This window comes from Oncorhynchus gorbuscha, linkage group LG04, assembly GCF_021184085.1.
Source record: "Oncorhynchus gorbuscha isolate QuinsamMale2020 ecotype Even-year linkage group LG04, OgorEven_v1.0, whole genome shotgun sequence".
Classification (NCBI taxonomy): Eukaryota; Metazoa; Chordata; class Actinopteri; order Salmoniformes; family Salmonidae; genus Oncorhynchus; species Oncorhynchus gorbuscha.
In genome coordinates this window covers 63,282,519-63,308,326 of record NC_060176.1, presented here as the reverse complement: position 1 = coordinate 63,308,326, position 25,808 = coordinate 63,282,519, and the positions used below count along the sequence as shown (strand labels likewise).

The following is a 25,808-nucleotide window of genomic DNA, read 5'->3' as shown; positions in this document are numbered from 1 at the left end:
CAGAGTACTCATTCCCTCCGCAAGGCAATCAAACAAGCAAAATGTCAGTGTTGATTCAATGGCTCAGTCACGAGACATATGTGGCAGGGTCTACAGACAATCACGGACTACAAAAGGAAAACCAGCCACGTCGCGGATACCAACGTCTTGCTTCGAGACAAACTTAACACCTTTGCCAGCTTCGAGGCTAACACAGAGCCACTGATGCAGCCCACTACCAAGGACTGTAGGCAAGGACTGTAGAGCATGCGTAGACCAGCTAGCTGGTGTTTTTACAGACATATTCAATCTCTCCCTATCATAGTCTGCTGTCCCCACATGCTTCAAGATGGCCACCATTGTTCCTGTACCCAAGAATGCAAAGGTAACTGAACTAAATGACTATTGTCCCATAGCACTCACTTCTGTTATCATGAAGTGCTTTGAGAGACAAAGATCATATCACCTCCACCTTACCTGTCACCCTAGACCCACAATTTGCTTACCGCCCCAATAGGTCCACAGATGATGCAATCGCCATCACACTGCACACTGCCCTATCCCATCTGGACAAGAGGAATACCTATGGAAGAATGCTGTTCATTGACTATAGCCCAGCATTCAACACTGATTGCTCAGTTTTCCCAGGTGGACAGTTCTAGGAAGAGTCTTGGAGGTTCGAAACTTCTTCCATTTAAGAATGATGGAGGCCGCTGTGTTCTTGGGGACCTTCAATGCTGCAGACATTTTTTGGTACCCTTCCCCAGATCTGTGCCTCGATAAAATCCTGTCTCGGAGCTCTACGGGCAATTCCTTTGATCTCATGGCTTGGTTTTTGCTTTGACATGCACTGTCAATTATGGGACCTTATATTGACAGGTGTGTGCCTTTGCAAATCATGTCCGATCAATTGAATATACCACACGTGGACTCCAATCAAGTTGTATAAACATCTCAAGGATGGTCAATGGCAACAGGATGCACCTGAGCTCAATTTCGAGTCTCATAGCAAAGGGTCTGAAAACTTATGTACATAAGGTATCTGTTTTATAAACCTGTTTTCACTTTATCATTATGAGATATTTTGTGTAGACTGATGAGGATTAATCAATTTTAGAACAAGGCTCTATTGTAATAAATTGTGGAAAAAGTCAAGGGGTCTGAATGGGTGGTGGTGGTTGATATTGTCTCCCTAGACTTTAGGGGACGTTTTACAATTTGTGGGCTTGTTTCATAAATCATGAGCATGTTTTATATAAATTCATGCACGTTTTAGTGTGCTCGTTTTATAAATCATGAGCACAATTCATATAAATTCATGCACGTTTTTTAAATCATGAGCACGTTTTATAATTTGTGAGCTTGTTTAAAAAAATCGCAGTTAATGTCACATACATTTGCGTTTTGGGAGGTTGCATTTCAAAGCAATGACTGAGGTCACAGATTATCCATTGTATTGACCAGATAACCAAGTGGTTGCTCTAACAATGAAAATAAAAATGGAAGGCAGTCGAGGAGAAATGATCAGGACCATTCTAACCAATGAGAGGGCAGATACGAAAGTAAACGACAGGCACAACTCCGATAGAAGTTTTCTCAAAATTGCCGGAATGTCACGTGCCCTACTTAACCTAAACATTACGAAACTTATATTTGATCAACTACGCCACTGGTAACAAATAAGCCATCAAAAATGTTGGTAATCAAGGACAACTTGCATAGTAAAATAAATAAAACTCCGGGCTTGTTGAGCGGAAAAAAAAACGAAAAACGACACCTGCTGGAGAAGACAGATTTTTGGTCCAGTTATCCCTCTCGCTTCGCCTCTGTTAGGAAATGCTATTTCTTATGTAAGTGACCAGCATACTGCTATTGCATCGTTATAACTGAGACAACACATAGCAACATATTCTCACAGTAAAGGATGTGGGGCCCCCTACAGGATAACTCACGCACACACACACACATAACTGCTAGGCCAGCGCACACACCAAATTTCCCCCTTTAGCTGAACATTGTGTGACGGCGGGATTCTAGAGTGACGGACGGCCCAGCTGAGCCAATGCAAGAAGACTACCTCCAGTGTGAACCAATCCGAAGAATCGAACTTCCAGAATCTACCCACTTTCTGTTGTGTATAAATTGTGTTGTAACGGTTCACTCTTTCTCTTTTCCTGCTGTTCTGTGCGAGCGAATGGAAGGGCCGTATTTACGTGTACCAGATATTCTCACTCTGAAATAAACTGTCGCTTGTCGTACAATTTTAACACCTTGTCTGAATCGATCCTTGACCGACTCACCCATCTACATATCCTTTTATCAACACCTCTTCCTCTGCTGACGTTCACAATTAGCTGACAAAAATTGGTTGGGGTTAAGGTTATGGTTAAATGTAGAGTTGGGTTTAAAAGCAGATTTTAAGAAGAGAAATTGTAGAAATAGGCGGGGTTTATGACTTTGTGTGTGTGATAACTAGTGACGACCACAAAGGTTGGATCAGAGATATTAGATAAAGGAGATGGGAATCCCATTGGCAAAAAAGGAGGAATGTAATAGGCCCCTTTCTGTGTTCATGTAACTGATGTGAAATGTCTAGCTCGTTAGCGGTGGTGCGCGCTAACAGCGTTTCAATCGGCGACGTCACGTCAGTAGTTGCTCCTCTTGCTCTGCAAGGACCGCGGCTTTTGTGGAACGTTGGGTAACGATGCTTCGTGGGTGTCAGTTGTTGATGTGTGCTGAGGGTCCCTGGTTTGAGCCCAGGTTGGGTACGGAAGCAATACTGTTACATTGCCGCGTGAGTGTGGTGCTCGCAAGTTGGTGGCAGAAGAAAGGGGAGTTCTTATTGTACGCCATCAAAAAACTCCTCTACATGTTGCATATGAGTGAATCTCACATTACTTTTAGATTATGAATGTCCTGCTTAATATAATGTGTGTGTCATCATCACAAGTGAACTGCATTAAACTTAAAAAACACTTCAACTTCAACCAGTAAAATGGCTCTTTGGTTAGCTTTTGCTACAGCCTATTTCAATGAGTGTTAGCATTCTAGTTATTAACAACGGCTGCATTCAAATTAGTTATTTTGCAAAGATCACAACCAAATATAGTGACTGTTCAAGCAAGTGACGATGATTCAAGCAATGATTCAAAACATTGTAAGCATATGAGAAACCCCCCAAAAAGTGATTTTGTTTAGAAGTAATAAAAAAGTAAATGTAGACCATGTTGAATGGGCAGAGATGGAGATGATTTATTACTGCCGCCAAGAGTCTTGCGCATCTTTGCATTACGTCAGTGTGTCTATAACGCCACACCCAGCAGACTGTTGACCAATCGCGGTCATGCTGCCAGTTATTTGAACGCTCGGAAGGCGGAGATTTCCGAGTTCCCAGTTGTTTTGAACGTGGCACATTAGTCGACAAAACGTGTGTATTTCCTCTAAAATACGTAATGCCACAATTCCAAAGCTATACAATATTACAGAGAGCAAGTTAATGATCTCACATTTTGGAAAATATTTGTCATGTACTTGTTGTTGACGAAATTGATGCTAATGTTGGGGTTTAGAACTAGCGCCAAATTGGCTCCTTGAAGGAGAGCTCTCCTTGTGCCAAAATTGCCCAGAATGAACCGCGCGACCCATTGACGTAGCATGGGCAACACACACTGGTAATTAATACGATACCAATGGAGTTTCCCATCTCCTCAAAAGTTTCTCTGGTTGGAAATTGGTTTGACGTTGCTAGGCAATACTCGAAAGAGGAAGTGTTTTGCAGTATCATCCGGGTGAATTGGTCTCAGATAATTCAATATGGCAACGCACATGTCGAGGTGCAGAACTTGGGGCCGTGTCCAGAGGTAATGTTCACGTTTATCTTAAAACAGTTGCAATTGTAATTGCACTGACTTTACTGAAATATGTATGTACCTTTTCGTGGTCAGCTAGCTGGCCAAGTATAGCCTAGCTATCATGCAAACAAGTTAACGTTAGTGACGTTGCTCGTCGTGGAGCTAAGGACAATCAAAGTCAAACAAAACAATGTTGTGGAAAGGTAGATATTTTTGTATCTATAGTCGTCTCAAACCGAATAGCATTATTGACAGTAACGTAGTCTGGGAAGCCATGTAATTAGATGTTCAGTAGTCTTAAGACTTGGGCGGGGTTGATGCTGTTTAGAAGCCAATCAAAGCACGTTTTGGGCTCATTCAGTAGTTTATACGCGATTTAAGTAGAATCCTGTAGAAAAATAATGTTAATTATAATTGATATTCCTAAAATATAAGTTAAATGATTTAGATTTAATTTTGTATTTGTTGACATTTTACTGCATTGTTAGACGCTAGCTAGTAATATATACATTTCGCTGCAGCCCTTATAATGCTCTATGCTCTTGACCAAGGCACTTAACCTTAATTGCTCCAGTAAGTCGTTCTGAGTAAAAGCTTATGCAAAATAAAAAAAGTTCAGTAGACATTTATAATTTCATCTCCTTGTGCCAATGCGTATAGTAGATGGCCAATACGAAAAAGTTAAAGCAACACTTTTGACAGGATAATCTAAACAAATCATCACCTCACTGGTGTTTCTACATAGTGACGGGTTGTCTTTCATTTGATCAAACCAAATGTTATTCGTGAAATGCTTCGTAAACAACAAACAGTGAAATGCTTACTTATGGGCAATTCCAAACAATGCACAGAAAGAAATTGGAGAAACATTAGAAAAGGAATAACACATAATTGCACAATGAGTAATGATAACCTGGCCATACAGGTACCAGTACCGAGTCGATGTGCAGGGGTACGAGGTATTTAAGGTAGATACAGTGCCTTCAGAAAGTATTCACATTTTACAAATACTCTTAATGTCAAAGTGGAATAAAAAATTCAAACATTTGCAAAGAATTTATGAAAAATAAAACATTATATATTGATTAGATAAGTATTCAACCCCCTGAGTAAATACATGTTAGAATGACCTTTGTCAGTGATTACAGCTGTGAGTCTTTCTGTGTAAGTCTCTAAGAGCTTTCCATACTTGGATTGTGCAACATTTATTCTTAACAATTCTTCAAGTTCTGTCAAATTGGTTGTTGTCCTGGCACAACACTGCCAGGTCTCTCACCTCCTCCCTATAGCCTGTCTCATCGTGTTCGGTGATCAGGCCTACCACTGTTGTGTGGTCAGCAAACTTAATGATGGTGTTGGAGTCGTATGTAGCCACGCAGTCGTGGGTGAACAGGGAGTACAGGAGGGGACTAAGCACGCACCCTTGAGTGGCCCCTGTGTTGAGGGTCAGCATGGTAGATGTGTTGAAGTCCAGGATCCAGTTACGGCGGGAGTGATGGCATGACTGTCAAATCCGTGAATGTGTTTGTGGCCAGTGACTTATTTTTTTTTATTTCACCTTTATTTAACCAGGTAGGCCAGTTGAGAACAAGTTCTTATTTACAACTGTGACCTGGCCAAGATAAAGCAAAGCAGTTCGACACAAACAACAACACAGTTACACATGGAATAAAGATGCAAGGGAGAAAAAAAAGATATATAATATATAATATATATATATATATATATAACAATATGGGGATGAGGTAGTTGGATGGGCTATGTACAGGTGCAATGATCTGTGAGCTGCTCTGACAGCTGATGCTTAAAGTTAGTGAGGGAGATATAAGTCTCCATCTTCAGTGATTCTTGCAATTTGTTCCAGTCATTGGCACCAGAGAACTGGAAGGCAGGGTGGCCAAAGGAGGAATTGGCTTTGGGGGTGACCAGTGAAATATACCTGCTGGAGCGAGAGCTATGGGTGGGTGCTGCTATTATAAATGGAGCACCTCAATTTTTTTCCTTGCCATTGAGTTTGAAAATGATCAACTGCGTTCTAAGTCCTGCGATGGACAGGCGCGTATGATTAAATCAACAGTACCAAACCAAAGATCTTGGGGAACCCTGCTCTAGACTAAAGCCTCCATAGTCTGACCAGTAGCCTGAATATTCAACGTCCCAAATGTTAGCGGACACCGACACTGGCAACTTGGATTTCTGGACAAGCACACTTTGGCATCATCAGTGGTTAGCATCTGGTGCTAGCTTTATCATGTGGGTAGGTAAATCTGGTACTCATTTGTGAGTGTTCAGTTCACCTGTCAAGACATGCTGCTGTTATTTGCAGCAATGCATAAACTAACCTACATTTTTGCATTTACAGGTTTGGAATTGCAGCATATAGAAAGTGCAGCAGTGGCAGTGGATATCCCAATATCTCACTCTCTGCACCGTTACCAGGGATCCCAAAACCAGTGTTTGCAGCAGTGGACAGCCATGAACAATGCGAGACCAAAATCACTACTTTGGAAAATGGCCTTAAAGTGGCATCTCAAAACAAGTTTGGTCAGTTCTGCACAGTTGGAAGTAAGTTGCTACAGATTTTGAATAGAGCTGATCTTTTTTTATCATTCTATTTCAGACCGTCTCTTGCCGCATAATCAATAGTATGCGGCATATTAATAGTATGACTGAATATTGATTTGATTTCTCTCTCCTTCCAGTTTTAGTAAATTCAGGCTCTAGACATGAGACAAAATACCCCAGTGGAATTGCACACTTTTTGGAGAAACTTGCCTTTTCTGTAAGTGTTACCTGTTTTGAGACGTCTTGCTAGTCAACAGACACCTTTGTACAAAATATGTTCCACCGTTTTTTTCCTCTCACTATGTTGTCATTTTGTAGCACAAGCAAATTGATTGCTATGTTTTTGTTCATGGCAAATGATAACACCTTCTGCATCTTCAGTCCACAGCCCAGTATGGCAGTAAAGATGAAATTCTTCTCACACTCGAAAAACATGGAGGGATCTGTGACTGCCAAACATCCAGGTATAAATATTTTATTTGGCTTTAATATCCAGGCACAGTATGTTTTCAAGGTCTAGTGTAGGGTTGCTACGGGTCGGAAACTTTGCGGTAAATTTTCCATGGGAAGTTAAGCCTGGGAATTTGGGTAATTTTGCTTAAAATCATCAAAAATGAGCTTATAACAGTGATTTTTTTTTTGTGGGATACACATAAGGCAATTCTAGGTCTTGTGGCATATTTTGGTTAAACTCTCCAATTCAATGGATTTGCAACCCTCTGCATGCACAGTGCATTCTTCCATCACATGTACAGCTGATTGTCAAGATCTTGCACACTAATGAGATCCTATTGAGCCCACACTACTACACGGTTTGAGCCAAGGACTACATGCTTTCTGGTAAGTTTTGATTGCAATACTGGGTGAATATATTTTATATGACATACCTGATTTTTTTTTGTTAACTGGTAAATAGTAGCCTACAACAAAGTGTTTAAATCATTTCCAACTTGTTAAACATTTCTGCTAGTTAGTTTTTGCTACCACATGGGTTTTTAGCTTGCTTGAGCCTGCTAACTGAGTGTTAATTCACCTGTTTCCATACATGTTTCATTTTAAAACATTTATCTTACAAAGCATTTGTTTAATCTAACTGCTTAACTTTATCTGTACATGGAAATCTATTATTTGTTCTCGTTACTCTTTTTTTCTAATCTTTACAGGAAAATGCCACGGGCACTATCTGATGTGTGGAGACATTTCACTGCAGCTAATGTAGATGGAAAACCTGTATACATTTGCAAATAATGTGCCAAATCATATGTGAAGAATTAAACAGATGCAGAATCATCTGGCCAAGTGCATAAAGTTCCCTCAGCGCTCTCACAACAAGCAACATCTGACAAAAGTCCCTCTACTTCTATTCAATGTGAAAATTATTAATCAGACACCTGATCGATAACAACAGCTCTTGGTCCTCCTGGAATCAGACGTTTTTTTTACTCAATGGAGGAACATAGTCAGACAAATGCTGACGAATGTCTTGTTCGAGCTGTGTATGCAACTGGTTCACCTCTGATGCTCACAGGCAATGTGCATTGGAAGAGATTTCTGAATGTTCTTCACCCAGCATACACCCTCCAACCAGACATGCTTTATCTACTAATTTGCTAGATGCAGAGTTCAACCGAGTACAAGTTAACGTCAAGCATATCATAGAGAAAGCAGACTGTATTGCAATCATCTCTGATGGGTGGTCGAATGTTTGTGGCCAAGGAATAATTAACTACATAATCTCTACCCCTCAACCAGTATTCTACAAGAGCACAGACACAAGGGACAACAGACACACCGGTCTCTACATTGCAGATGAGCTGAAGGCAGTCATCAATTACCTTGGACCACAGAAGATATTTGCACTGGTGACAGACAATGCTGCGTACACGAAGGCTGCTTGGTCTAAAGTGGAGGAGTCCTACCCTCACATCACAACCATTGGCTATGCTGCTCATGCATTGAATCTGCTCCTCAAGGACATCATGGCACTGAAAACAATGGATACACTCTACAAGAGAGCCAAGGAAATGGTTAGGTATGTGAAGGGTCATCAAGTTATAGCAGCAATCTACCTCACCAAGCAAAGTGAGAAGAATAAGAGCACCACATTGAAGCTGCCCAACAACACCCGTTGGGGTGGTGTTGTCATCATGTTTGACAGTCTCCTGGATGGGAAGGAGTCTCCAAGAAATGGCCATATCACAGTCTGCCGATTATGGACAGCTCCATCAAGAGGATCTTCCTGGATGAAATATTTTGGGAGAGAGTGGTAAGCAGCCTGAAACTCCTGAAACCTATAGCACTAGCCATTGCACGGATCGAGGGAGACAATGCCATCCTGTCTGTGTTCAGGCTCTGCTTGCAGATGTGAGAGAAGAAATCCATACTGCCCGGCCCACTTCACTGTTGCTCCAATCAGAGGACTGCAGTTCTGAAATACATCAAAAAGCATGAAGACTTCTGCCTGAAGCCAATATACGCCGAAGCGTACATGTTGGACACCAAGTATACTGGCAAGAGCATCCTGTCTGGTGCAAAGATCAACAAGGCCTATGGTGTCATCACTACCCTGTCTCGCCACTTTGGCCTGGATGAGGGCAAGGTTCTTGGCAGTCTGGCGAAGTACACTTCTAAGCAAGGGCTTTAGGATGGAGCTGCAATATGGCAGTCATGCCAACATATCTCATCAGCCACCTGATGGAAGGGACTTTGGGTCTGTGGCTCTTTCCCCTGTTGCCTCCATCATCCTCCAAATCTCACCAACATCAGCTGCCTCAGAGCGCAACTGGTCCTTGTTTGGGAACACACACACCAAAGCACACAACAGGCTGACCAATCCAAGGGTTGAAAAATTGGTGGCATCTGGTTAAATTTGATGCTTTTTTAGTCTAACAAAGAGCCATGCTCAAGAAGGTTGGAAAGTGACAGTGAAGATGAGGCATCAGAGTCTGATGTTCAAGGAGTTGGACATTGAGGAGGTCCAGGGAGAAGACATGGAAGCCTGAGAGGAAGACAACCAAAGCTTTAGCTTCTAGAATATCATTTTACAGATTTTTGGGAGATGCGATAGATCATTGGGGATCATTCAATATTCCCTTTTGTTGTTCATTGAAGTCATCCCATGTGAAGAGTCAACTCATTTAATTAAAGTTCAATAGTTTTTTTTCTTTCTATTGGAACGATTTAATAATTAGCTATTTACTCATGATAAGGTAAAAGGTTTATGTTTCTGTCTCCATATGATATGGTAAATATTTCCAATGCAAAAAACCTCTACATTTAAATGGTATTAATATTATTTGACTTATTTACATATATTCCCATTAATTCCCACGGAAAATTTCCGCCTCTGAATATTCCCAAAATGTGCAACCCTAGTGTAGTCATGGTACTCTTTATCCCTTTTGATGTTGTAGATACAGCATGTAGTTGGCATGTACAGTGCATTCGGAAAGTATTCAGACCCCTTTACTTTCTCCACATTTTGTTACGTTATAGCCTTATTCTAAAATGTATAAACAAAAAAAATCCCTCAATCTACACACAATACCCATAATGACAAAGCAAAATGTTTTTTTTTATAGCAAAAGTATTAAAAATAAAAAAAACTATCACATTGACATAAATATTCAGACCTTTTACTCAGTACTTTGTTGAGGCACCTTTGGTAGCAACTACAGCCTTGAGTCTTCTTGGGTATGATGCTACGAGCTTGGCACACCTGTATTTGGGGAGTTTCTCCCATTCTTCTCATCAGATTCTCGCAAGCTCTGTCAGGTTGGATGAGGAGCATTGCTGCACAGCTATTTTCAAGTCTCCAGAGATGTTCGATCGGGTTCAAGTCCGGTCTCTGGCTGGGCCGCTCGAGGACATTCAGAGACTTGTCCTGAAGCCACTTCTGCATTGTCTGTGTGCTTCGGGTTGTTGTCCTATTGGAAGGTGAACCTTCGTGCCAGTCTGAGGTCCTGAGCGCTCTGAAGCAGGTTTTCATCAAGGATCTCTCTGTACTTTGCTCCGTTCATCTTTGCCTCCATCCTGACTAGTCTCCCAGTCCCTGCCACTGAAAAACATCCCCAAAGCATGATACTGTCACCAAAGTGCTTCATCTTAGGGATGGTGCCAGGTTTCCTCCAGATGTGTGACGCTTGACATTCAGGCCAAAGAGTTCAATCTTGGTTTCATCAGACCAGAGAATCTTGTTTCTTATGGTCTAAGAGTCCTTTAAGTGCCTTTTGGCAAACTCCCAATTGGGCTGTCGTGTGCCTTTTACTTAAGAGTGGCTGGCCACTCTACCATAAAGGCCTGATTTGTGGAGTGCTGCAGAGATTGTTGTCCTTCTGGGAGGTTCTCCCATCTCCACAGAGGAACTCTAGAGCACTGTCAGTGACCGTCGGGTTCTTGGTCACCTCCCTGACCAAGGCCCTTCTCCCCTGATTGCTCAGTTTGGCTGGGTGGCCAGCTCTTGGTGGTTCCAAACTTCTTCCATTTAAGAATGAGGCCACTGTGTTCTTGGGTACCTTCAATGCTGCAAAATTGTTTTGGTATCTTTCCCCATATCTGTGCCTTGGCGCAATCCTTTCTCGGAGCTCTACGGACAATTCTTTTGACCTCATAGCTTGGTTTTTGCTCTGACATTCACTGTCAACTGTGAGACCTTATATAGACAGGTGTGTGCCTTTCCAAATCATGTCCAATCAATTGAATATACCACAGGTGGACTGGATGATCAATGGAAACCGGATGTACCTGAGCTCAATTTTGAGTCTCATAGCAAAGGGTCTGAATACTTATTGAAATGAGGTATTTCTGTTTTTTTATTTGTAATAAATTTGCAAAGATGTCTCGACCTGTTTTCACTTTGTCATTATGGGGTATTGTGTGTGTACATTGCTGATAAAGAAATTCCTATTTAATACATTTTAAAATAAGGGCGTAGCATATCAAAATGTGGAAAAAGTCAAGGGGTCTGAATACTTTCTGAAGGTACTGTATAAATGATCTCAGTACTGCTTTGTGGAATGGGATGAAGATATTCAGTCAGTTTGTAGGATGCCTAAGGTTTCTATTCACAGAGACACAACCATGTATGCAGTCTCTGCCGAGGTGAAGGGACTGGACACGGTAGTCAGCCTGCTCTCTGACGCTGTATTGCAGCCACGCCTACTAGGTGAGTCAACTAGGTGACCGATCTGTCATGTTTAATGATGCTTCCCTTAATGACGAGAGAAAATGTTGACTTAATTGAGTTGTCTACAAAGTAACAGACTGGTAAATGTTTTTGTGGCAGTATCATTTCATCAAGGATGGCTCTGCTTTGGGTTACTAGATGAGGAGATTGAGATGACTAGGATGGCTGTGCGCTTTGAGCTGGAGGATCTGAGCATGAGGCCTGACCCTGAACCTTTACTGACAGAGATGATCCATGCAGTGAGTCATGTGACTGGTTGATCCACTCTTTAAGTGACAGAAAATTACAACACTCTTGAGCTGCATGAAATCTATTGTTGCACTGTTTGTAATTGACTTTGGCCCACCTCCCTGCAGTGTGCATAGATAATCAATTGCGCCATTTGTTGACACATATATTTCTATGGCGATTACATAATATTTCACAACACTTACTCTGTGAACAAGGCAGCATATCGGGGGAACACCGTTGGGTTGCCTCGCTTCTGCCCAGTAGAGAGCGTGGAGAAGATCGACAAGAAGCTGCTACACATGTACCTGCAGAGCTACTACTGCCCAGAGCGTATGGTGCTAGCTGGAGTGGGCATCGAACATGAACAACTGGTGGCCTGTGCCAGGAAATATCTGCTAAATGTAAAGCCAGTATGGGGTGCCAGTACGCCTACCAATGTCGACCTGTCTGTGGCACAGTATACTGGTGGAATTGTAAGGGTAAGTATTTTTCCCTTTGCTTGCTTTTTCCTTTTTAAAAGATTTTCTTTACTAATTCAGAATGTAAACCTTTTGTTTTTGATCTTCTCAGATGGATAAGGACATGTCAGATGTGAGCCTTGGCCCCACCCCCATCCCTGAGCTCACACACATCATGATTGGCCTGGAGAGCTGCTCCTTCCTGGTGGGTACCCACTTTGATTTGTTGGTGTGGAGGATCTCTTGCCAACTTGGTTGAACTGTTTCTATGCTATCCTGTACCTGGATGTTCTATGTATAATATATGCATGTTTTGTGTTACAGGAGGATGACTTTATCCCCTTTGCCGTCCTCAATATGATGATGGGTGGAGGTGGGTCCTTCTCAGCGGGGGGTCCTGGGAAAGGCATGTTCACTAGACTTTACCTGAATGTGCTCAACAGGTAAGCATGATGCAACATTCACAATTCTAATTAAAGTACTTAAGATTGTATTATTTTGTGGATTCTGTTTATTTTTTCTACAGGCATCATTGGATGTACAATGCCACCTCATACCATCACAGTTATGAGGACACTGGCCTGCTGTGTATCCATGCCAGCGCAGACCCTAGACAGGTAGGGAGAGGGGATTTGAGAGAGCCATGCAAAGGCAGGACTTTACACGGTAGATGAAGGGCTAAAAGGAAGCTGCCATATGCTTAGAGAATAACATCAGGAGAACTATTCAAAATAAAAACAATATTTGACTTTGAATGCGTGTTCTCTGAAGTTGTGAAAGTGCTGCTGTCATTCCAAAGTTGTTGATTGCAACATCTTGCTTTATTAAGGTTCGGGAAATGGTGGAGATTTTAACCAGAGAGTTCATTCAGATGGCTGGGACAGCAGGAGAGGTAAGGCTAGCGATTAGCCTGCGAGGGGAAATTGTCACAAAAGCGACAAAGCTTTCTGAACTTTAAACTCTTTCTTGAGACTTCAAAACTTTGCATCTCTCTTTCCATACTCAGATGGAGTTGGAGAGAGCGAAAACGCAGCTCAAGTCCATGCTGATGATGAACCTGGAGTCGCGGCCGGTTATCTTTGAGGATGTCGGCCGACAGGTTCTAGCCACAGGGAAGAGGAAGCTGCCACACGAGCTGTGTGACCTCATCAGTGAGTACTAGTACCCTCGATCATAATAGCGGATATTGATATCAGCAAGCCCAGAATGAAACATTAGTCAAAAAAATACAGGGAGTAGGCTAATCATAACTGTCGTGACAAATCAGTACTTCTGTATGCTGACTTTTCACTCTGTCCAGGTAACGTTACAGCGAGTGACATCAAGCGGGTCACAACAAAGATGCTGTGCAGCAAGCCAGCAGTAGCAGCCCTAGGAGACCTGACAGAGATGCCCTCCTATGAGCACATCCAAGCTGCCCTGTCCAGCAAGGACGGACACCTGCCTCGCATGTACCGCCTCTTCCGATAGACCCCCCCCCGTGTTTGTTTACCCAGGCATCACTGTATAAACTGGACACTGGCCTACACTAGTGGTCTGGCAATGGAGCTGTGCTAAGCTCTGGGAGAGGACTAATGTTTGGACCTCAACCGCAAAAGAAAAGTGCTGAGAGTGGTGATTTTTAACTACATTTTATTCAGTCAGGAACAGTTACATTTTAATTGCCAGAGGAAGTTTCATTTCCTGTTCAGTATCTTACCAGACCCACGTTGGCTGGGACGGTTGGCATGCTTTTGGGTTTAATTCCAAGTATGTTTGAATGAGTGTGGGTGAATATGGCTTGAGTGCTGCATTGCTTGATCTGCAGGGTGACCTACAAATGACCTTAATCTAATAAGGGGTTGTGATTCTGTTCTCTAGCCTTTAGGATAGCAAACAGGCCTTGCAATGTCCTACACCGTTTTCACAGTTGATACAGGTACTTCCTTCAATGTTACATACACTTTTATCAGATTTCACAGGCTGAAGTCTCACCTAAGGCCTTGTCATCTTCAGTAGAGGGTGACTGAAATCTGTGAGACACTCTTCCGACTAACTGCTAGCACTTCTGTCAATGTCCCTTCTCACACACATAGTTGTTGGTCACCTCTACCGCACAGGAGATAATGCGATAATAAAATAACATTGGGCAATGCTTGGATTGGTGTCACCAATCATGAGACTGTTTCTTGTAGATGGATACACATTGATCTCCACTTAACCAGACTGAAATAAGATACTGTGTTGTGTAGTTAGTTTTAGTGTTCTCAGTGTTCTGCCTGCGCTCCATTCTGTCATTCAACCCATTCCAACAGTTTTGACCTCTGTATGTAAGTAGTACTGTATATGTGTGTGTGCTGATATCCTCTCAGGTACCAGAAAATCTTAACATTTGTTTCTCTGTTGCAAAACTATATTGTAATAATGTATCCACAGCTTTTTCACTATTTGTGTTTCATAAAGACACTTCATATCAGAATACTGCCACTATTTTATTTCAAACCAAGATATCTCTGGGTCCTGGAGAGAAAGTGAACCTATTGAATGTGAAGACCCATATGTGTATCTATATTCAGGCCAATTTGTTTCTGGTAAATAAATGTTAATATTGCCATAAAATATTTAAGTCTAATGTCTGGACTGCCAAATATTTAAGTTCTGAAGTTGATACACTGTCTTTGAGGGATATTCAATGTCCACTTCAAATCAAATGTTATTGGTCACATACAAGTGTTTAGCAGATGTTACTGCGGGTGGTGCGAAATGCTTGTGCTTCTAGCTCTGACAGTGAAGTAATATCTACCAGTTTCACAACATATACCCCAAATACACTTAAATCTAAGTAAGGAATGGATTAAGAACATAAATGCGTATGTCCGAGCGGTATTGGACTAACATATAGTGGCATAGTATAGAGGTCGATCGATTAATCGATATGGCCCGTTTTCAAATCAATCGGTAACGAATACATTGCACTCCACGAGGAGACTGCGTGGCAGGCTGACTACCTGTTATGAGAGTGCAGCAAGGACTATCTTATAAAATAAACAACCACTAGTGAACTACACATGGTTGATATTACTAGTTTATCTAGCTTGTCCTGATTTCATATCGATGCGGTGCCTGTTAATTTGTCATTGAATCATAGCCTACTTTGCCAAACGGGTGATTTAACAAGCGCATTCGCGAAAAAAGCACCGTCGTTGCACCAATGTGTACCTAACCATAAACATCAACGCCTTTCTTAAAATCAATACATAAGAATATATTTTTAAACCTACATATTTAGGTAATATTGCCTGCTAACATGGATTTTTTTTAACGAGGGAAATTGTCACTTCTCTTGCGTTCTATGCAACAGAGTCAGGGTTTATGCAGCAGTTTGTGCCGCTTGGCTCGTTGCAACTTCGCCGTACCGGGGATGATTTAACAAAAGCGCATTTTCGGGAAAAAAGCACCATCGTTGCACGAATGTACCTAACCATAAACATCAATGCCTTTCTTAAAATCAATACATAGAAGTATATATTTTTAAACCTGCATATTTGGTTAAAATAAATCTAGGTTAGCAGGCAATATTAAACTGCCTGGCTCGTTGCGAACTAATTTGCCAGAATGTTATGCAATTATGACATAACATTGAAGTTTGTGCAATGTAACAGGAATATTTAGACTTATAGATGCCACCCGTTAGATAAAATGCTGGAAAGGGAACATTATTAAAATGGCTAGTGATCCATTTCTAAAAGTGACCAGTGATTCCTAATCTATGTCTATAGGCAGCCGCCTCTAATGTGCTAGTGATGGCTGTTTAACAGTCTGATAGCCTTGAGATAGAAGCTGTTTTTCAGTCTCTCGGTCCCAGCTTTGATGCACCTGTACTGACCTCGCATTCTGGATGATAGCGGGGTGAACAGGCAGTGGCTCAGGTGGTTGATGTCCTTGATGATCTTTCTGGCCTTCCTATGCCATCGGGTGCTGTAGGTGTCCAGAAGGGCAGGAAGTTTGCCCCCGGTAATGTGTTGGGCAGACCGCTCCACCCTCTGGAGAGCTTTGCTGTTGTTGGCAGTGCTTCACCACACTGTCTGTGTGGGTGGACCATTTCAGTTTGTCAGTGATGTGTACGCCGAGAAACTTGAAGCTTTCCACCTTCTCCACTGCGGTCCCGTCGATGTGTATAGTGGGGTTTTCCCTCTGCTGTTTCCTGAAGTCCACAATCATCTCCTCAGTTTTGTTGACGTTGAGTGAAGGGTTATTTTCCTGGCACCACACTCCCAGAGCCCTCACCTCCTCCCTGTAGGCTGTCTCATCATTGTTGGTAATCAAGCCTACTACTGTTGTGTCGTCTGCAAACTTGATGATTGAGTTGGAGGCATGCTTGGCCACGCAGTCATGAGTCAACAGGGAGTACAGGAGGGGGCCGAGCCTTGTGGGGCCCCAGTGTTGAGGATCAGCGAAGAGGTGTTGTTTCAGATGACAAAAGCTACATTTTTTTTATATAAAACAAACCAATAACAAATATACCAAACATTTTTATGTGATGTTACATCACAAAGCATGTGTTATAAAAGATTCACAGATATGGAGTCCTGAGGAAATCACAAACAAGATCACAGGCACTTGCCATGAGCACGTAATGACAACTCATGATTCACCATTACACCAGAACCTTTGATCTTCATGCAAGAACAAAATGAATTATCTTCCCTTCGTTAGCACAATACAGTACAGAAAGTCATTTTTGAATAAGTTACATGACAGTGTATTTCATTTAGTCAAGACAGGTGACATTAAGGCAATGAACCAGAGTACGGTCTAACAAACCCCTCCAACACGATCAACATCACCATTGCAAAAGATGATTCTGTATCTATTATGTGAGATATTATACAATATGTAAATAAGTTAAATACTTGAAAGATATTATTCAAACATCTGGTATTATACAATGCTAGAAAAGACCATGTATTAGGTTATTTCAATAAGTACCGTACTTGTAGGGAATGCATTTGCATCAAGCAACACCAAAATAACTGACATTTCCTATAAAGTTGATACGAATAACAAGCCAATTTCTGTGAAATCACATGGGTTCGTTTTTCCATGAAAAACCCAAAAGTTTTGGAGTGAATTGAGCTTTGGTATATCAACCCGAAGGTGATGTATACTATTAAACATCTGTAAGATCTGTGATGTATACTATTAAACATCTGTAAGATCTGTGATGTATACTATTAAACATCTGTAAGATCTGTGATGTATACTATTAAACATCTGTAAGATCTGTGATGTATACTATTAAAATCATCTGTAAGATCTGTGATGTATACTATTAAACATCTGTAAGATCTGTGATGTATACTATTAAACATCTGTAAGATCTGTGATGTATACTATTAAACATCTGTAAGATCTGTGATGTATACTATTAAACATCTGTAAGATCTGTGATGTATACTATTAAACATCTGTAAGATCTGTGATGTATACTATTAAACATCTGTAAGATCTGTGATGTATACTATTAAACATCTGTAAGATCTGTGATGTATACTATTAAACATCTGTAAGATCTGTGATGTATACTATTAAACATCTGTAAGATCTGTGATGTATACTATTAAACATCTGTAAGATCTGTGATGTATACTATTAAACATCTGTAAGATCTGTGATGTATACTATTAAACATCTGTAAGATCTGTGATGTATACTATTAAACATCTGTAAGATCTGTGATGTATACTATTAAACATCTGTAAGATCTGTGATGTATACTATTAAACATCTGTAAGATCTGTGATGTATACTATTAAACATCTGTAAGATCTGTGATGTATACTATTAAACATCTGTAAGATCTGTGATGTATACTATTAAACATCTGTAAGATCTGTGATGTATACTATTAAACATCTGTAAGATCTGTGATGTATACTATTAAACATCTGTAAGATCTGATGATGTATACTATTAAACATCTGTAAGATCTGTGATGTATACTATTAAACATCTGTAAGATCTGTGATGTATACTATTAAACATCTGTAAGATCTGTGATGTATACTATTAAACATCTGTAAGATCTGTGATGTATACTATTAAACATCTCTGATCCACCTCTACGCAAACAACACCATTCTGTATACTTCTGGCCCTTCTTTGGACACTGTGTTAACAACCCTCCAGGCAAGCTTCAATGCCATACAACTCTCCTTCCGTGGCCTCCAATTGCTCTTAAATACAAGTAAAACTAAATGCATGCTCTTCAACCGATCGCTACCTGCACCTACCCGCCTGTCCAACATCACTACTCTGGACGGCTCTGACTTAGAATACGTGGACAACTACAAATACTTAGGTGTCTGGTTAGACTGTAAACTCTCCTTCCAGACCCATATCAAACATCTCCAATCCAAAGTTAAATCTAGAATTGGCTTCCTATTTCGCAACAAAGCATCCTTCACTCATGCTGCCAAACATACCCTTGTAAAACCGACCATCCTACCAATCCTCGACTTTGGCGATGTCATTTACAAAATAACCTCCAATACCCTACTCAACAAATTGGATGCAGTCTATCACAGTGCAATCCGTTTTGCCACCATTGCAACCTGTACGCTCTCGTTGGCTGGCCCTCGCTTCATACTCGTCGCCAAACCCACTGGCTCCATGTCATCTACAAGACCCTGCTAGGTAAAGTCCCCCCATCTCAGCTCGCTGGTCACCATAGCATCTCCCACCTGTAGCACGCGCTCCAGCAGGTATATCTCTTTAGTCACCCCCAAAACCAATTCTTTCTTTGGCTGCCTCTCCTTCCAGTTCTCTGCTGCCAATGACTGGAACTACAAAAATCTCTGAAACTGGAAACACTTATCTCCCTCGCTAGCTTTAAGCACCAACTGTCAGAGCAGCTCACAGATTACTGCACATGTACATAGCCCACTTATAATTTAGCCCAAACAACTACCTCTTTCCCAACTGTATTTAATTTATTTATTTATTTTGCTCCTTTACACCCCATTATTTTTATTTCTACTTTGCACATTCTTCCATTGCAAAACTACCATTCCAGTGTTTTACTTGCTATATTGTATTTACTTTGCCACCATGGCCTTTTTTGCCTTTACCTCCCTTCTCACCTCATTTGCTCACATTGTATATAGACTTGTTTATACTGTATTATTGACTGTATGTTTGTTTTACTCCATGTGTAACTCTGTGTCGTCGTATCTGTCGAACTGCTTTTCTTTATCTTGGCCAGGTCGCAATTGTAAATGAGAACTTGTTCTCAACTTGCCTACCTGGTTAAATAAAGGTGAATTTTTTTTTTTTTTTTAAAGAGCTGTTTGTTGAAAATGCATCTACAAGGCCTTTGAATACTGTTACACCAAGTAAAAAAAGGTGACATTACATAGTCCATATCAACCTGGCTTGTTAAATAAATCAATTAGACATTTTTTTTAAAGTACAATTTACATAAAGCATTCGCTTCAGCCAGATGGAGATGTGACTGACTGTCTAAAAGGTCATCTTCAATGGCACGTTCCTCAGCTCAGTCTTGTTTGTGGAAGGGCTGTATAAATAGACCAGTTAACTGCTGAGTCTGCAGGCTGGTATCTGTCATTAATTCAAGGTCCCTACCCTCAAGAACGCCCCACAGCTACAACCTCAGCCCCCCATAAACCATGAGTGACAGTTCCAACAGCTGTCAGTAGGGGGTGCTCACAGATCCGTTTCTGTGACTTTCATGACCCACACACAGACTGGGCTGGAAGTGGCAACCAAAGACTGGTTCCCTTTTGTCCCTCACGACTGGGTCAGAGTGATTCTGGAGGGAGGACCGGTCCGGTCCAGGTTCAGGAGATTGAGCAGATGGTGCTGCTGCCCTGGTTCTTTATGGCTTCGCTCTTCTTCAGCTCTCTGGTGATCCTCCTCCTGATGCCCTCCAGGTACAGACTCCTGTCAAACTGGCCTGCTCCCAGAGGAATACTGGGACACACCAGACAGAGAACAACAAATAAAAGTCAGGATTAACAAACTGTTCTAGTTAAACTCAGATGTTCATTGACTGCACTTTTGGACACCTATTACAACTACTAATTGTACTACAGTGTATGAGAGGAGTAAAAAGCTTGCTGCTGCAACAGCTGAGAGGAAGGGGTGGGACTTACTTGTCTCTCCCGGGACGCAGTTTGACCTGGAACATGGCGATGACAGGCCGGTGGTCTGACGTCTTTATCGTTGAACAGCTGGTGTACTTTATCACTTTGATGTCATCCACCTGCCTGTTCCTGAACAGTATTCTGTCCTATAGCACACAGAGGAACAGTGAAATATAAATGTTATTTTGTGTGTTTTAAACAAACCATCATTAAAAAAAGAGGCTTGCTTGAACGAATGGCACAGGGTATGACTGATGCTGACACTTACTGTGTACGAGGGAGTTCTCTGCTTGGAGGTGGTGTCGTACACGTCACAGCCGACATCATATTTGTAGGTGGGGAAGAACTGAATTGGTGCTTCTTGGAAGCCTTTAAAGATGGAACCTAGAACAGAGCATAATACATTTGTATTATATTTTTAAATATCTGTCACAGTGAGCGTAGTAACAATACATTTTGAGATATCATTCACAATCTAATACATGTAATATTTGCCTGTCCGGTTCTCCGTGTTCATATGGTTTTGTTCAATATAAACGTACCATCCTTCATTTCCTTGGAGAGTTGGTCATGGTGGAGCAGAGGGCCCATGTCCACACCCGGGTTCTGGTTTAGAATGGCCTCTACCCCCACACGATCTTTACTCAGACGGAAGTTAAAGTCCCCAAACCAGAAAACCTCATCAAACCGTGTTGTCACATCCGCTGAGAGATATGAAACAGAAATGATAAGTACATTTGCACTGGTGTTTTTATTCAGTACTTGTTGCATAAAGGAAATATCATCATTTCTCATCACACAATAAGCATGCTCTTCTAGATGTAACAGCAGTACTGCAATGAACAACTATTGTCTTTAGGAGTACTTACAGGATGTGGAGCGGTAAGGGTTGGTGTCTGGAAGACCATTAGGAAGAGCAAGTGCTTCAATGATTTTGTTGTAGTCCAGAATCCTCTCGTACACTTTGGAATCTCCAGCTAGAAAACAAGGACATGTATTAAATGACCTAGGGTGTATTCATTACGTCTTGCAATGGAAACCGTTTATATTTTAAAAACCAAACAGAAGTAAACAAAGCAAACAGAATGAAACTGGGAGGGACCTACCAGAATTTGTACAATAAAAACTTGTTTTAGTTGCAAAACATTTTCCATTTGGAGTAAACGGGTTCTGTTGCAAAACGTTTTGCAACAGACTAAACATTGGCATAATGAATACACCCCTAGTTAGTAGTGAGACTGTATTCAAAGGCTTTCCACTTCCTGTTTACATTCACGTCATGTATTGACATCACTTCATGAACAACATGTCAACAACATGTCACTCACAGGTAAAATGGGAGGTGATGAAGAGGAAGGAAGTGCCAAAGAAAGTGAAGCCGATCCCCACAGCTCCTTTGGTTTTGATCTGAGACATGATGCGTGTTGTGACCGTGGCATGCTCCACTTCTGTTAGGAGATTCGATAATTACAGCATATAGAGTGGGACCAAATCACATAATGTACTGTACACAAAATATGCAGTGGGTAGCCAGAGTTCACCTTATAACATTGCCTCTCTTACAACATTTCAATAAGAGACAACATTCTGAGATTTGTTGATGATAAAGGACTGATTCATTGTCTTCTGAAAATGTCAGGAGCCATTTGGGACAGACCTGAGCAGAACCAAATGAGGTCCCTCCTGACAAACACAGTGAGGTAGAGAACCCCGTGGGAGGCTGCGTAGAGCATGACGTAGTACGGCCCCAGAGTCTCCTGAAGACGGATCTCCCATTCCCTCCTGTGACACAGACACACATCAGCATAGAGTACTGAAGACTTCATTGATATCATTTTTTTATGCACTCATACACAGTCATCTCATACCGGTCTGGACATCCCTCCTGGACTCCGATGATGTAAAAGTCTTGAGCAAATTCAGAGTCCGTCGGGAGCAACAGATCGTCTAGGTTGTTTGGAAGTCCCTGAAAAGGATAGGGAAGCGGTCATTTTCCTTCATAACAGAATACCAGGACACACGTTATCAAAGAGTGAGTGTAGAATGTGTAGAAACATGTTCAGGCTATAGGCCTAATGTTAAACAATAGGAGCGGCCCCACCTTTTCTCCCTGCATGTTCCATGTGGCTACGTAGATGCCAACTCTCCTCTCTGGGAAGTAGCGGTCCAGCTCCTCAGCCCCCAGCAGGGCACCACTACCCAGCACACTGCCCTCCAAAAAACTCCTGCAACACAATGAGGAAATTTTTCTGTTTGGAAATATTATTGGCTACTTTGAACCAAACCCATTTAAAATGTCTGGTAGACTACATGATAAAATGTCAGTACCATGCACACACACACACAATTTAAAGAAGGCTGTGTATTATTGGCGCTGAATCACATTACAAAACATAGGCTTCTTCCATAGCTGATAGCACACTGAAACATTTCAGATAAATCCCCCGATTCCTTTAACAGCTCCTTGCTGAGGCATGACGCGTGTAGCGTACTGAGACCCATCTTTGCTCCCTGAATGGTGGCAAAAGCTATGCTGTTTCACTTTACACTTTCCTCTGTCTGAATGAGCACTTACATAGCATGAGCCTCTGAGGCCTTCATTAAAGTATAGCTGACACCAGTGTTGCTAGAGCACACATCAATGCTAATGCTCTAACTGCAGATGTGCCATGGTAATAATTAGCCTTAGCCTACAGCATAGTCTTCTTGGTTACGATTCAAAGCTGATGGTGACTGTGAGACTGTTCACAGTAGGTTACAATAGCTCAAATGCCGGTCTGTATTTCATGCAGAATACAGGCATATTTAACTCAAGGCTCACATCAATTCTTATCATGGGATGTCATGTACCACATCACAGGAAGTGCATTCAATATAATGGAATATCACCGAAGCCTGGCTATCTTCATTTTAGAGGTGCATCAAACATTCAAAGGATACTATATACACTGTATTTAGATCCAGAATGTGTTGATCTAATACAGCATCAAAGCCATCAAGACTTCTAATAGCACTCTGATACCAGTATGAGTCAATGATCCAATACTGGTAGAGAAGGCTCCTGCAGTAGGTATCTGGTCAGTAATCTGGAGAGGATATCCTGAATGAAAGTATTGTGGAAATACCTGTTCCTGACGTCCCTGGGTCTGATTGGATTCAACACGCTGAAGGTGGACTTCATGGAGTTGACAGAGATGTTGTCCGACACCATGTTATCCAGAAGCCGGCTGTCGCTCAGGTTCCTGTGCAGTTGCAGCCTCTCTGGCCCAGCCCTCCCAGGCACAATGCCATAATCCACGCAATCCCTGTCAATCCGATTAGCCGTCCTTAAGGATGCGGAAGCCAAGCTCTGCTCCAGAGCAGGAAATGGACCCGAGGGCTGTAAGGGAGAGAGGCGTACCTTGGAGGACCTCACCCGCTGCTCTGCAGGGTCACTGTGGTGGTCGTGGGGCCCCCGCTCATACTCTGAAAAGCTCTGGCCCCGGGCTCCGAAGACGGGGGACCCTGATGGAGCCGATTGGGGTCCCACGACAGAGCCCTGTCCGTTCCTCAAGGTGGCAGCACCGCTCAAGGTGAACACACCTGTAACTGTTGAATCCTCTTTAAGAGATTCTGTGGAGGAACCGGTCTCAGCTGGGTCGGTCAGACTCTCCTGGCTGTCCTTCAGTCTCCTGCTTCTCACCTTCTCCTCCACCGAACCACTGTTCCCTCCCTTTGACAGTGCAGGGGGCTTTGGCAGCAGGGGTGGTCGGGGCTGGTAGGGACTGGTCTTGCTGCTTTGGTCTCTTACATCCTGAGTGATTTTCATGGTGTTGTTGAGGAGCTTTGTGGTTTTGTTGTCTTCTGTAGTGGGGTTCACCAGCCTATTGTCACCACTTACTTCTCCTGGATTCTTCCCACCAGGAGCTCCACCAGGTAACACTCCAACAACGGGATGAGAGGGGCTGCTGTCCTCCCCATTCTCAGTCATCCTCATAGCAGGCTGCACCTTCTAGGTGCATGGGGACTCCATTTGATTAGAAGGAGATAATCTAGAAAACGATTACTTTAGCTACTATTATTGAGAAGTGATTGATAATATGTATAATTATGTTTGATGGCTCAATTATATTCCTTAACTCATACTTCACATTAGCTCCATATGTTGCCCTGTGACTGATCTCACACAAGGTATAACGTTAAGATAGGTATTACATCATTAGGCACGATTAATTTGACTAACTAACTAGTTAGCTAACGTTATCTAGTAAACTGCACATATGGTTGACTCATTATCGGTAGCTAGCTAGCTAGCTAAATTACTGCCTGAAAGTGGCAGCTCTGTTGGCAACTAGTTAACATTAACTGGGTGCTAAATTTACTAGCTAGCTAAGCTAACGTTAGCTGATTACTTTTAAGGCTAGCTAACTAGATAGCTACATCATCGTTAACATGTTATGCTCCTAGTTATGGGTTCTGATAGCAGAGATAGCTAGCTAATGCTTACTATGCGTCCAATCTATCTTGAGAAACGTAACTAATGTTAGCTGTATGCTAGCTAATCTATGACAGCAGAACGCTAGTTAGCTAGGAAACTGGCAGTCTGGGAAAGACACATGTATTAGACATGACGCTTCATTTAATCAAATGATTATCGTCGTTAGATACCTGGGGGAAAGCAAAATCAAGTTCCGTCCATTGCAGGGTTGTGAGAATACATCGTTATTGAGGTAGCTGGCTAGCTATCTTTAGCTTAGCTGGTTAGCTCCGAACGCTAAGCAAACTTTCCACTTCCTTAGTAACGCTTGACAACAGTTTTTGTTACCTATAAAACACATGCTGCTTGCATTGTACTTGTAGCGCCCCCTACTACAAATGCAGTAGTGGTGGTTATGGTAATAATAAGGCTATTAACATAGGCATACCGGTTAGTTTAATGAGCTATTTTGGGGTGGTTTCAAGGTGTGGAGTTACAATAGTGGGTTAGAGTGAGTATAAGCCTTGGATTTTGAGAACATGTCATAAGCTCAACATGTTTTAGTTTGAACATTCTGAATACAAAACAGTGTGTGTAATGTATCCTCTATGTACCTCCCTACAGTATTAGTAAGTAAGGTGTATCAACTGTGATGATTTACAAAATATACTTGTCTGTCTGTTTGACAAGAAACACACACACACACACACACACACACACACACACACACACACACACACACACACACACACACACACACACACACACACACACACACACACACACACACACACACACACACACACACACACACACACACACATTTTTAAGGTGTCGTTATAGGGCTATGTAAGTGCATCAAGTGTGACAGCTTGAATCACAACTCAATTATTGGCTTTTACATCTACAATATACACGTGATGCCTGTTTCAGTATGAT

General features: G+C 41.9%; 2 protein-coding genes across 5 annotated transcripts; one reads left to right on the top strand and one right to left on the bottom strand.

The window, feature by feature from the left end:
* The first annotated feature begins 3,693 nt into the window (after window positions 1-3,693).
* LOC124034457 (mitochondrial-processing peptidase subunit alpha-like) lies at window positions 3,694-14,889 on the top strand. 2 transcript variants are annotated; one of them, XM_046347686.1, is made up of 13 exons: window positions 3,694-3,839; window positions 6,193-6,395; window positions 6,533-6,612; window positions 6,777-6,859; window positions 11,465-11,559; window positions 11,719-11,819; window positions 12,027-12,290; window positions 12,382-12,474; window positions 12,594-12,712; window positions 12,796-12,886; window positions 13,099-13,161; window positions 13,276-13,420; window positions 13,570-14,889. In XM_046347686.1, the coding sequence occupies exons 1-13, from the start codon at window positions 3,793-3,795 to the stop codon at window positions 13,737-13,739; spliced, it is 1,554 nt and encodes a 517-aa protein (XP_046203642.1). In that variant the 5' UTR covers window positions 3,694-3,792; the 3' UTR covers window positions 13,740-14,889. The 2 variants fall into 2 exon arrangements, with proteins under 2 accessions (XP_046203642.1, XP_046203641.1); XM_046347685.1 differs by having other exon boundaries at window positions 11,680-11,819.
* A 4,578-nt stretch (window positions 14,890-19,467) lies between these two features.
* On the bottom strand, window positions 19,468-25,217 carry LOC124033371 (phosphatidylinositol polyphosphate 5-phosphatase type IV-like). 3 transcript variants are annotated; one of them, XM_046345391.1, is made up of 11 exons: window positions 25,061-25,207; window positions 23,539-24,444; window positions 22,515-22,638; window positions 22,282-22,379; window positions 22,071-22,195; window positions 21,742-21,861; window positions 21,283-21,390; window positions 20,956-21,117; window positions 20,682-20,797; window positions 20,423-20,559; window positions 19,468-20,240 (listed from the first exon to the last, which is right to left on the bottom strand). In XM_046345391.1, the coding sequence occupies exons 2-11, from the start codon at window positions 24,387-24,389 to the stop codon at window positions 20,108-20,110; spliced, it is 1,974 nt and encodes a 657-aa protein (XP_046201347.1). In that variant the 5' UTR covers window positions 24,390-24,444; window positions 25,061-25,207; the 3' UTR covers window positions 19,468-20,107. The 3 variants fall into 3 exon arrangements, with proteins under 3 accessions (XP_046201347.1, XP_046201348.1, XP_046201346.1); XM_046345392.1 differs by having other exon boundaries at window positions 23,539-24,404; window positions 25,061-25,201; XM_046345390.1 differs by having other exon boundaries at window positions 23,539-25,217.
* Between the last annotated feature and the right edge of the window lie 591 nt (window positions 25,218-25,808).